At 34.3% G+C, this 12,659-nt stretch overlaps 1 protein-coding gene across 2 annotated transcripts in view; it reads right to left on the reverse strand.

Moving 5' to 3' along the window:
• Positions 1-557: 557 nt before the first annotated feature.
• UBR2 (ubiquitin protein ligase E3 component n-recognin 2) overlaps positions 558-12,659 on the reverse strand; it is a 59,874-nt gene continuing 47,772 nt past the window's right edge. For both annotated transcript variants that reach the window (XM_049833453.1, XM_049833454.1), the window contains exons 37-47: positions 12,360-12,456; positions 10,123-10,190; positions 9,478-9,613; positions 8,766-8,856; positions 8,124-8,254; positions 6,134-6,242; positions 5,824-5,880; positions 4,221-4,298; positions 3,760-3,930; positions 2,995-3,096; positions 558-2,229 (exon numbers count right to left, since the gene is read on the reverse strand). In XM_049833453.1, coding sequence (XP_049689410.1) covers positions 2,088-2,229; positions 2,995-3,096; positions 3,760-3,930; positions 4,221-4,298; positions 5,824-5,880; positions 6,134-6,242; positions 8,124-8,254; positions 8,766-8,856; positions 9,478-9,613; positions 10,123-10,190; positions 12,360-12,456 — 1,182 coding nt within the window. In that variant the 3' untranslated portion in view covers positions 558-2,087. The remainder of the gene's footprint in view (positions 2,230-2,994; positions 3,097-3,759; positions 3,931-4,220; positions 4,299-5,823; positions 5,881-6,133; positions 6,243-8,123; positions 8,255-8,765; positions 8,857-9,477; positions 9,614-10,122; positions 10,191-12,359; positions 12,457-12,659) is intronic.

Consider the following 12,659-nt stretch of genomic DNA (forward strand, 5'->3'; position numbering starts at 1 on the left):
TATATAAATATTTCTACATTAATATAAATACATGCAAAACAAATCAGAAAATAGAAGTCTTGAATAAAGAATGACTAAATTGAAAAAAAATGATGAATTGTGTACTTCGCAATTATTTGTGGTCATAATTTTATCAACCTATTCGACCTCGCAGTCTCCGACTCTGATCCCAGAGGAAAAAAATCCTTCTCACTGTCAATATTTCGCTTTGCACAGAGAAATCTGTCAATATCATCAATTATCTTTTTAATATTATGCTTACAGAAGAGCATTTTTTAGCGCAGTTACACATTATTTGAAAATGTGGCACGCAGCTTAAGAAGCAAGACTCTCTGCAAAGGAAAAAAAGTGATTTCCAAGTACCACGCACAGAAAATTGTTGATACATCAACCAGCTTGCGTAGGGGAAGGCAGAGATGAAGCATTAATGCAATTTTTTCCTAAAACTTCTGCATGTCTCTTTGTAAAAAGTGACAGCAATATATAAATGATTTGATCTATGACAGGTAAAAGAAACAAGAGTAGTCTGTACCATTTTTAAGAAAAGGAAATCAACATTGGCCAACTTTCTTTATTTCATACTTCACATCTTCACTCAATACTGTTACTGAATGTTTGAAAAATTGTCCTGTACACCATGAATATACAAAAATCTATCTGAAGCATTAAATCTGTAAAAATAGAAACAATTCAGTCAGACCAAGTGTAACTGAAGACACAGCAGACAGTAAAGGGATGGCTTATCTGGGCTGAAGATGTAGTCAGAAAGTAAGACTTAACTAAAAGAACCACAGATTATTAAGGAAACAGAACTATGTAAATTAAGATTTTACTAATTTGTCAGAAGATAGGAGAGATAAAGATAATGGATTTTATTTTAAATCAGTAAGCATAATGTCACTTTTTAGAGACACCTTGGTGGTCTAATTACATACAACTAGAAAACTCACTGCCTTCAGGCACCCTCATATCAAGTGCAAATCTGCGCAGTTATAGAATATATTTATAAAATATACTATATGCAAACATCTTTACAGAGCTTTAAATCAAGCCAAAAAGTAAATATACTTGATGGGACAACAGAAAAAAAATGAATCTATGCAAAAATGTGGGCAGTGGGATTGTGGCCCTTCAAAGCCAGAGGAAACCATTCAGTTTGTCTGCAACAAAAAGGAGATGGGATTTGCACCTTAAAAGTTGACTGTTAACAAAAATGAAGAAAATATCCTCTGTGCTTCTGCAAATCAACATAAAATTAGCTTTCATGACATTTTATGTATTGTTGTTATCTTAAAATATCTTCTAAAACACAATGTCAACCCCTGAATACCAATAACCAATCACATAATTGAAAGTTAAAGGGTTTCCCAGCTAAATTCAAATTACAAACTACATAATTCTAAGGAGTGCAATGCTCTGGAAAAAGCTTTAAATTAAATTATTTTACTTGTAAAGCTAGTGTTAGGTTTTTTTAGTTAAAAAACAACTGGAAGCAAGAAAGCTGCAAGAGTACAAACGACAAAATCATTTTAGATACACCAAGTGAAAGAGTGAATTATCCACTGATGCAGACAGAAACATCCATTTGCTACATTATTTGCTTCCTTACTTCATTCCATTGCATGTACACACAGCTTAAGTATTAAAATGCAGAATAAATAAAACGGCTCAGATTACTAGCAAGGGGCAAAACACAATCCGTAATTGTGCTCTATCTAGTTTCTATTTCAGCAGTCTTTTTCTCTTGCAGTTTATAAGAAAAATCATAGTCAGACTTCCAAAAAGAGTCATTCTTTTTTTTTTATCAGAAACTCAAGTTCATTTGCCCAGGTTTATAACCCAAGACGTTTCTGTGAAGGAAGCACAGTGCAAATTATATGACTAATAAAACTTGCTTACATAGAAAGAAGTTTACTTGATTAATGTTAACTGGTATTTTTATGAAATACATTGTAAAACAAAGATTAAATAACAGGACTGGGTTTGGTGGGTTTTTTTCCTCAGACTTTTTTTCCTAATCCCTCCTTTGAAAAGCTTACTGAGTTACAAAAAATCTTAATAAAGTTCCAGTCTTCAATAGATAACCATTATAAATGCTGCCAATCAATGCCAACTAGTGTTTGATTTGCTTCTTGTGCGTGTCCAATTTCCTCTGTGATACTGTGTTGCTGCCAGAGTTTTTGAATCTTTTTAAACCGTTCTTTGCACAGATGTAAGGGATTCCCGCGTCTGAAAAGGAGATAATACTTATCAGGAATGATAAAACACTGCAACTAAGCACAAACACTCAGGTGTGACATAAAAGATTAGATAACCCTTTAAAATATTAAATATTTAGATAGCCTTTTAACATTATTCTCTTGTTAGGGCAAATCAACAGATACTTGGATTAGTAAACTGGAGTGCTACCTTGTCTGATCCCCGACCCTTACTGCTCAATGATTCCCTCAAGCCTTTGGGAATCCCATATGCAGCCCACAGAAGTCTGAACATAGGTTTTCAGCAATCCTTCCATGCTGAGCCAGTTCATATGCTATGATATTGACCAGTTTCATAAGTAGCAAGCATTAACAATATCAGGTCCGCTAACTATTCTCATAGGAAGGAGAGATAGGAGTTAAGACAAAGAACTACCACATTAAATAATCTCATTGTATTTTCACTTGGTATTGACACAGATTATATAAAGTGATGCACTACATACAAGTAAAATTTTCAGCCTTAGTTTCTAGGCAACTTCACAGATGCTAAAAAGATTTAAGTTTTTACACCTCAAGACAACTGTTTATAACCTGGGAAAGATCTTCCATTAGATATTTTTAACCTAAAAACACATATTAGCATTAAAATGTTTGAAGATATTACATGCAGTAGCAATGTAAAAACATACTACCTATATAATTAAAATAAAAAGGTAACATAGAAAGTGTATTTTACAAACCAGATAGTTTTAGAATTCCTGTCCTTAAAAGAAGTATTTTTTTAAATATTTACCTGAGTCCCTGGTCTGTCTCTCCATAGTCATCGAGATAAGGAGGAGGATAAAAACAGCCCTTTGTTTTTCCAGCTAAAAATAGCACCTGACATTCTCGTACTCTAAAGAGAAACACAGAGAAGATTTTAGGTATTGATTTTTAGGTGAATAGTTTCACATATTTTCATAGACACTGCTTTTCCAATCCTCACCTACTTTCTGTATAATCTCCATGTACAGATTTTTAAAGGTACTTCTTTTTTTAGAGCTAAAGATCTTATTCTCTTCCTGTTATAATTCCTTGATAGCAGTTAAAAACAATGTAGTTTAATGTCATATTACTTGCAGTCTGTGTAAAATACTCAACCACAAGAAAATAAAACAAATTCACTTCTCACTAATCTTTGCCAAAGTGAAAATAGATATTATCTAACCTTTCCTTGTATGCAGAAAGACAACTAAATGAATTTTAATCTTTTCAACAGCAGCAACAACAACAAAATCAAGGCATTTACCTTCATTGTTTTGTAGTACTTGAGTGGAAATAAACGCACAGAGAAAACAAATTCACTTTAAAATAAAATTCAAATTTTCTATGATACAACCTCTGAACCTTACACCAAAGTATAAGGAAGATGAATACACTCTGGTTTTTAGGCAACCCTGTTATTAACAAAACACTGCCTTACAAACCACCCTTGCAATCACATTTATAGAACTATTCATTCCATGTCTACATGCACCATCTAACCTAGCAATGTACATAGAGGTGTTCAGTTCCTTACCTAAGGAATATGCCCACTCCAGAACCACAAGTGTATGTATGTGCAGTACAGGCTCCAACATCTTCTCCTTCTAATTCAGTTTGACAACAGTAACTCTGAGAACATAGCATGGTTCCACACACAAGGCACAATGTTGGGGCTCTGCTTTTATCACCACCTGATTTCGGACACCTTTTGTTAAGCAAAAAAAAGTAAAATCCATTGTATGTATTAACTCTAGATGGTAAAAAGATACAAAAGTACTTTTGAACTTTTATACAGTTAACAGTTATGCAGATCCTTGCAATTTCTATTTCACCAAAATACACAGCAGTTTTGCTGGAAGAGATGACAATCAATATGTGCCATTAACTTTATGATACTGTAAACAACTTCCTGAGGTTTTCAGGTTAGAGGTTTCCCAGTTCATCAAAAGGAGCAGAAGACTTTAGGGGTCCTTACTGTAATTGCACAAAACTTACGAGAAATTGGATGCTTGGTTAATGAGGCAGCTGTAGTCATCCGGAAGGTCTATTAATTTGTTGGATTCTCTTGCATAGCTAGAATAAAGCAATCAAATTAACCACTCATATTTCAACGAATAATACACAGTGATTTCAAACTCATTCATGTTTTCCTGACTCATCTAAACAGCATCTGTGAATAATTAAATTTTTAAAGTTTTCCTCTTCTCTGCTATTCATAGAGCACATAAAGAAAAAGAACCCACAACATCTCTCAGCTAGACCACCTCCAGTTTTCTGAGTCATATTTTTAATGAATTTGAGAAAAAGCATAGGCAGAAAGTCAGAAAAATGTCATATGTATGCTTTTAGCAAAACGTCATGATGAGGTTACTATAGGGTTAACTGAGTATTTGTTCTGCCTCCTTATCAGTTTGCTTTATATTTTCCTTTTGTTACTAATACTGAAAAGTGGTCTGACTCTCAAGTTCAGAGAACTTGTAGCCTGAAAAGAATGAAATATTCATGCCGTGAAAAGGACCTATTTAATACCAAATATAGATATCTTTAGAAATAACAGTTAAAAGTTAATTTTTTTGCAGATGCTATACACTAAATTTTAACAATCTTCAACTCTAGGTATAATACAAATGAGACTGTGAAATGTAAATAGAGGTTTGTAACAGAAGCAATGTAGAAGAACGTGCTGAGAGGAAAAAAAAATTCATTGTCAAGTTAGACATAATCTTGGGAAGAGCAGCTAAGAATCAGCAAACAGAACACGTGGAAAAAAAACCCCAACCATCACACATAAAGAAGTCAATTATGCAATCTGAGTATTCTTACTGTATAAGAAATTCTGTTAACAGCCTGGTATTTAACAGATGAAACCATTAATTTTTATTTTTGTCACTTAGCCTTATTGTATGTACAATGTTGAAAAGACTGACTTTATGTATTTAGCATAGGAGATTAAAATTCAGGGATATGTTTTTAATGACAGCACTGTGAACCTCATATTCATTTATAATTATTTGGATAATTGATAACGACTATTTTTACCCAGGCTTCATAAAGAAAAACACCCCAAATACTTTTCTATGCCCACTAAGTATTAAATGCGTTCTGAATTCAAAACAATTGCTTAGCAAGTAGAAATGTATGAAAAGCAAATTTTCTTTGTAGCTACTGACTCAGTGTTGATTACACTGAAGAATTTGGATTCTTTAAAAAGAATTTTAAAAGCTCTTCAATGCCTGGTATTTATAAACAAATTTTATATGCGTCTTTTAGCAACAGCATATCTTTTGAATCAGAAGGTACAAATCTACTATAGGAAACATGAGAAGAAATGTTATGGCCTCTGATTACTGCACATCAGTCTAACTAAAACTGTAATATTTAACTCTGCCTTTAAAATCTACTAATTTATTTAGTATTATATGTCACTTTTCTTACAAAATTCCAAAAATCTCTTTTGCTTATCCACTAATATCTTTGTCATTCAGTAACATAGAACTGATACTATGTTATTATAAACACCCTTTAGAAAAAATATTTGGAGAAAATGGCAACATTAAAGTTTCTCGCCTGTCTCTGCTTAAAATTTCTCCATGTTTACCTGATAGCATGTCTCTTGCCTTCCAGATATCTTTTTACTTCATTGTTACTGCACCAACTACAAGAAAGAAAAAAATTGGCTTTGAACTCCAACAGATGGTACTTTCCAAAAACAAATAAGCAAACAATCCACAGTACGTCTATGCAATAATCTCTACAACCAAAGTAATTATTTCAAAACACTTCTTTCACAAATGCTTTTCAAAGGCTACAATTCACTTTCATATATGCACTCCTGGGAGAATACTTCTATTACCATCTTGTGCAGGATTCTTTATTATATTTAAACTAAGCATAAAACCACGACTTACCTTTCTATTAACGTGTTCAGAATGTCACTATTTTCTTGAAAAAGGCAAGTGAGGTTGTTTGGCAAGGAAAGATAGCTACATAAGTGTTCAAACTGGTTTGTTCCATTTACTGTAAAAAAAGAAGTATAATTCTCATAATTACATTTTTTTTAGATGACATTATCTACAATAAATGAAATACAGCTCTAAATAATGGGACAGCTGTCCTTTTTTTTTTTTTTTTTTTTGGACTGTATTCCCCCACACCCAAAATGTAGTATGAAGTATGAAAGTGCTAGTAAAGGTACCACACAGCTATGTTGGAAAACTGCCAGTAATGAAAAGCAACTTTCCTCAAATTTCCCCTGCTAAGCATGTTTCAAGCCTAGTCATACAAGAAGCACAACAGAATGTTCATTAGCCTTTACAAATTAGTATGTCTTTGTTTTAATGTCACCCATTAAATGGCTAATTTGTGCTCCTTGGAGTCTGTGACACAAACCAAAACAGTGACAGGCAATATACCACAGCCTCAGAAATACAGAAATTGCAAATGCCTGCAATGCCAAACTCTACTAAAATATGGAGGACACAACCGCCAGATTGCCATATTCATGTTAGTCTATTGGTTTGAATCCCTGGGCCCCTGCTCTCCCAACTTTCAGGGCAAAAAGTACCGGCACCTCACGGCACGTCCTCTTTTGCTCCTGAATGAAGGAGTGAAGAGAATTACAATAAAAGCTGTGCTCACTTCCTTCTCATGCCCAGTAGACCCTCAGTACCTCCCTCACAACCCCCAGTAAAACACCAGAGAAGAGTGATACAGGCTAGTTGTGGGATCAGTGGGTCCTGGGATGGGGCAGTGGGAAGGGAAAGCAAAACACCCACTGTCACGGTCACTGTCAGGACATCCCTCGGTGGCAGGGACCTGCTGGGCCATCCAAGCACCTGGGACTTGAGGATTGTAAAAAAAAAACCAAGCTAAGCCTTCCTCTTCCCCTCTCCTACAACCAACTCTCTAAAGCCCATGGACCTACTGCTTGGAAGTACATCTGCCCTTTGTACCTCATCTTTAGAGTATCCATAACACAAAGAACTCAAGTGGTCACTACTGGTCCAGACGATGAACTTAAGAAACCTTACTACAGAAAATCAAAGTTCAGGAATAGAGGTTTCTTTCGTACATCTGCCCTTTGTACCTCATCTTTAGAGTATCCATAACACAAAGAACTCAAGTGGTCACTACTGGTCCAGACTATGAACTTAAGAAACCTTACTACAGAAAATCAAAGTTCAGGAATAGAGGTTTCTTTCCTTTTGGCCCAAAAGCTTAAGTATTGCGATTGTTAAATGGAAATAAATAAATAAATAAATAAATAAATCTACATTTTAAACACAACTTGTCAAGGAGGTACATGTCAAGGAAACATTCTACAACAAGTACCAAATCAAAAAGATACCCATGATGAGCCAACTGCTATTCTCATGTCAGCTCAGCACCAAGTATCAGACTTTGTTTTAAACAGGGGAATCCTGAAGCCACGTGAACCTACTTATTAACATCTTCAGACTTACATTCCATCCCTACATACACCATACATGGAGGACAGTAAAGTATGTTACTAACGTTGATTATTTGGGGTGTAACATAACATAGTGTATTTATAGACAGATATTAATTAGTGGATGCTGATTTGAATGAAAACAATGCAAGCAAAAGTAATCAATAGATTTGAAATAATCAAAATTTCACTTTTTAACAGAGGAGCATTAATTTCTGTTTTAAGTAACCTAGAACGGCATTTGCCTCTACATTAAAAATACATTTTTAAAATAGAAAAAAAAAATATTTTTTTTTTTTGGCCTTTTTCATTATGCAGATATGATTCTGCACTGGTAACAAGCCCATACCCATTCAATCAACTTCTTCAGAAAAAAGTTTAAACATAATTTACTTAGTCCATAAATATTTATGTCTTGAAAAGCTGCTTTAATATAAAGCAGACAGTACCTTGAATTTCTGAAGGTGCTGGGACTCCATTTAAGTAATGGAAAAACAAAGCAGAACATCTCAGGAAAGGCATGATTCCAGCTTTTAGATTCCTCCACAGGTGCCAGCCTGAGGAAATTTCTTTCAAGGCACTTAAGAGAACACAATAAAAAAAGTTTGCTTTTATTTAATCATTTCAGCTTGAGAACTATATTTAGCAAGTCTTCAGTCATATTTCGTATTAAACTACAGAAATCAGCTGAAACAAGCATTATACAGGTGTTTTATTTCAAAAAACCCAACAAAATAGAGATTCATAAAAATGTAACCAACTGGGACAGTAAATTAAGGAAAATTTTGCATAGACATTTCAGATTCTAACAAGTTTTCTGTACTCAGACACTGCCGATTGCAGATTCGACATGTGCAAACTGACTAAAAAAATTGTTCCAGAGCAAAATCTTCATGAGCACAGAGGAATTTATAAGAATAGTTACTTGAAAAGTAAATCTAAAAGTAATGGATAAGAAACAAGATGCAAGAGTTCCCAAGTTAGAAGTCTCATCTTTGACAGCATTATTATACAGAATTCAGTCAGTAGTTAATGTTGAGTTCAGGGGGAAGAAGACATCATATAATTTTATCAAAAGATCGCACTTATACCTTCCTGTACACTGGCAAAGAAATTTATACAGTGTAAGCACAGCTACTTCCTCTTCACTGTTAGTGTTTTCTTGATCCATGCCATTCTCTTCTGAAGAAAGAAATAATAAGCAAGTTACTTCATACATACATGTTCATACAGCAAAAATGTAATTTTTCAAGTTTTGAGAAAAAGGCCAAAACTAAGTGAAACATTCTATTGTTCTACAATATGATGTACTGGAAAGTTTTCTGCTGCACATCTTATGTGGTAAGTTTATGCTATTGTCAACTCCAGTGAGGTGTTGGTTTACTTGTTAGATTGGTTTGGTTTCTTAGCAAACTTGCTTGGAGTTCTTTACTTTTGGCATACTACACCTTATCTAGTTCCTCTTGCTGGAAGATACATTGATTCCTTACTTCACTAACTGCAACTTACTCATCATGAAACGACTATATGCAATAAACACTTCCAGGCACTGCTACATCAGCTGGAAAGCAAGGATTCATGACTAGCTATGCTCCAGAAAAACTCCAGTGTTAAGCAATAAAGACAAAAGACTGAACTTTCATGTGTACAATTTATCAACATTTCCTATGGGCTGAAAGAGAGAGCACCAGCAATTTTATTTTGCAATTGTAAACTGCATACATTTACCAATAGCACCTTAGTGTTTTGCAACTACAGATTTGAGGAATCATTTCAACAAAAGCTGAAAGAAAGTGGCCTTACCTGTAGATGAGGTAAGTAAAATTTGTACTATGTGTGCCATAGTGACAAGATGAAACAAGTGAAGATCTCCAGTGCCAAGACTAACCCCTGAAAAATCCTGACAATGTATGGCAGGGAAAGAGAGCACCAAGCTTACCTGTAAAAGAAAACAAGAAAGCTAGTATATTCCTTTTCTTTTTGAATCTTCCATTTTCTCTGCTTATGCTGCAACTACACCCTTTGAAGGCAGCATACTTCATAAGGCTAGTTTTGAAGGTAATTAGCCAGCCACTATTTAAGGGAACAATGATTAACTACTGGGGGTTTTGGGGGTCTGTTTGGTTGTTTGGGGTTTTCCCCCCCCTATTTTTTGTTTCTGGTTTGTTGAGGTGGGGGAGGGGGTTGGTTTTGTTTTTTTTGTTTTGGTTTGGCTTTTTTAATATCCAAAGGGTATACATTCCACCTCATTTTACCCCTTTTTTATTTATAGATAAGAATACTTGAAACGAAAAGATTCTTTAAATTATATTAAGTAGTGAAAAAATACTAAAAACCTGAACATTTTGAAAGGTTCCTAACCCAAAGTAAGAAGAAAGTTTCCAATTAAGTTTCTACATAATGCCTACTAGATCAAAACATTATTAATATATATTATGGAATACTTACCAATAAATGAAACATGTCAATATCAAGTATGCAAGGAAGATTTCCATTTTTTTCATTAGGCACCAGTGCTGAGTATTTTAGAGAGAAAAATAAATTTATTAATTGAACATTTATGTATGAAAATATTTTAGTGTACTTCAGTTACAAAATGAGAGCATCTCCTTGGCTTATATGCTTAAAGTACTTAAAATACAAATGGTACCTGTTTTGGCCAGAAAGGTTTGAATTCGAGAGTTGTTCAACATTACTGGAAAAGACTCTTGCCTACTTGACTATACTGTACTGAAATGAAACAACCCCAAAGTAACTATAACAAAGTAAGTGCTGCCATCACTACTCCCACAGTGACTTTCATTGCTTAGGTTTCCGGTGGGAGATAAAATGAGACAGTATCTCAAGCTCTGACCCAGAAATAAGCTTAAACACTAGTGACTAAACACTAACTGTTGTCTGTTGGACAGCTGTTCAAAGGAAACTTGCAATTCGCTTAACTTTACAAAGTTCACTAAATTTGCCTCGCATAACTTATTTGCCTTACAGCGTCAAAAATACATTGCTAAAGAGTCTCTTAAATTCATTATTTTATCTCTAAGAAAGAGCTAGGTATTGGTCTGTCCATCTCTGTAGCATTCACATTCACAGTAACCACAAGGTAGGTGTTAACCAAAACACTCCAGCTGACAACAGAAATTCACACACTTAATAAATTCCAAGTACTTCCATCTAAAAGCAAACATAATAAAGTGCCTAGAAAATGTTACAACATATGTAAAATAACAATTGAGGAATAGTTGCAAACTTCTTTACTCCAAGCAGTAAAATTAGATTTACAATAAAAGAGTTTCAACTAAAGCTATGAGAATGGTTATGCAAAGTAGCTATAAGCATTAAGCTGCCAAGTTTAAAAACACTACTACAGTAAAAAATAGTCTTATCATAATAACTTAAAAATACTTCAGTTGAAGACTGCTGCCTTGCTGGCCAAAAAATTAACAGCTGAATATCTGTGACATTTTGAAGTGGTGGTGACACTTCACCACCACTCAGATTTCAAATGCTTTTACTTTTGTAAGCATATAGCTATAGAACTCAACAGAAAAGTGTGAAAAATGTTTCTACCAAAAACCTGACCAGAGCAAGGGGCTTCCAAAACCAAACTTTTATTTGATAAGTTATCTTATGTATAGTTCATAGAATACTGACAGATCAAAGGCTAGTAATTTTCCTTATTCCTAGCCTGGAAAAATAAAATAGCAAACACTTGACCTTCATAAAAATAAAAGCCATACTGCTTGCTTCTGTCAGCTGGAAGGAAGAAAAGCTTTGAAGAAATATTGATGCAAGTTTTCAAGAAAACCCAAACCATGCAGAACACCATATACTAAAAAGTTCCAGTCAAATAGCTAGCAACATTTTGTCTTCTGCTTCACACAGAAAATGGCTTAATCACTACTGCTACAAACTGATGTCAAGGAAGTTCTTCCCCATAAAGCTGCCAACTGTTTGCTGAAGTAGGTGCTACCAGTTCTACTCTTAATTTCAGCATATGAATGCATTTAAAAAGTTGCCTTACTCTACTGACTGTAAATATTAAAATTATCCCATTTTATAATACCCTTTCAGAATAGTCCTCTCATGGGTAATTACTGCATTAGGCTGAACTTCATACTTTTCACCTGTATTCTACAAATGCTTCAAGCTTGGAACATTTTGGCTGTTCTCGTTAAAATTCTCAACCAATATATGACATTACATAGTAAGTCCTGTCTTATCACAGATCCTACTTTTCAAAGACAGAGAAGTTTGCAGATATATTATAGACCTCTGCAAATATCCCGTTTCCTTTCAATACTGTATTAATCTTAATTTCCTCCTCTTTAAAGTTCCAGCGTATCACTTTTCTTTTGTGAAGGACCATGCTTCCTTCTCCTTTGCTCTAGGTATCTTTCTAAAAAGCAACAAAATAAATGCTGGGAAGAATCAACAGAACTCCTTCACAGCAAAATACCCATGCTTCTCTCAAAATGTATCTTGGAACTGCAGACCAAAAGAAAAAGTCTTTTTTTTTCCACGGTATGACAAAATATGTATAGGTGCAGATGTGAAAATACCAGCTCTTGTTCTACGGCTTAAAATCACTACAAGAAACAATCTTGTAATCGAGACTAACAATCATTCTGTAAGCAATTTTCTGTATCTGTATCTTTGTAAAAAATAACATAAAGTGGTGAACTTACATGCTAAGAGAGTACAAAAGTGACCCTGTACTGCTGAAAGAGATGAAACTGTCCAGTGAGCTGCTGCAAATCTTGTTAATGATGTAAGGCAGTCATCCTTTAAGAACACAGAAAGAGACACTGCCAAAGTTAACAAAGTTCCTCAATATGAAAAGGTCTTTTGACTTACAGCATTCTTTTCAGGCCCCTCAGCTGCACTTTATGGGAGCAGTTTGAATAGCTAAGTATATGACAGATATTTCTGTTTTTGCAAATATACAAATTCTCTTCAGTATTCTTACTTCTACTGTTACCATGAGA

Source organism: Accipiter gentilis, chromosome 30 (assembly GCF_929443795.1).
Source record: "Accipiter gentilis chromosome 30, bAccGen1.1, whole genome shotgun sequence".
NCBI lineage: Eukaryota > Metazoa > Chordata > Aves > Accipitriformes > Accipitridae > Astur > Astur gentilis.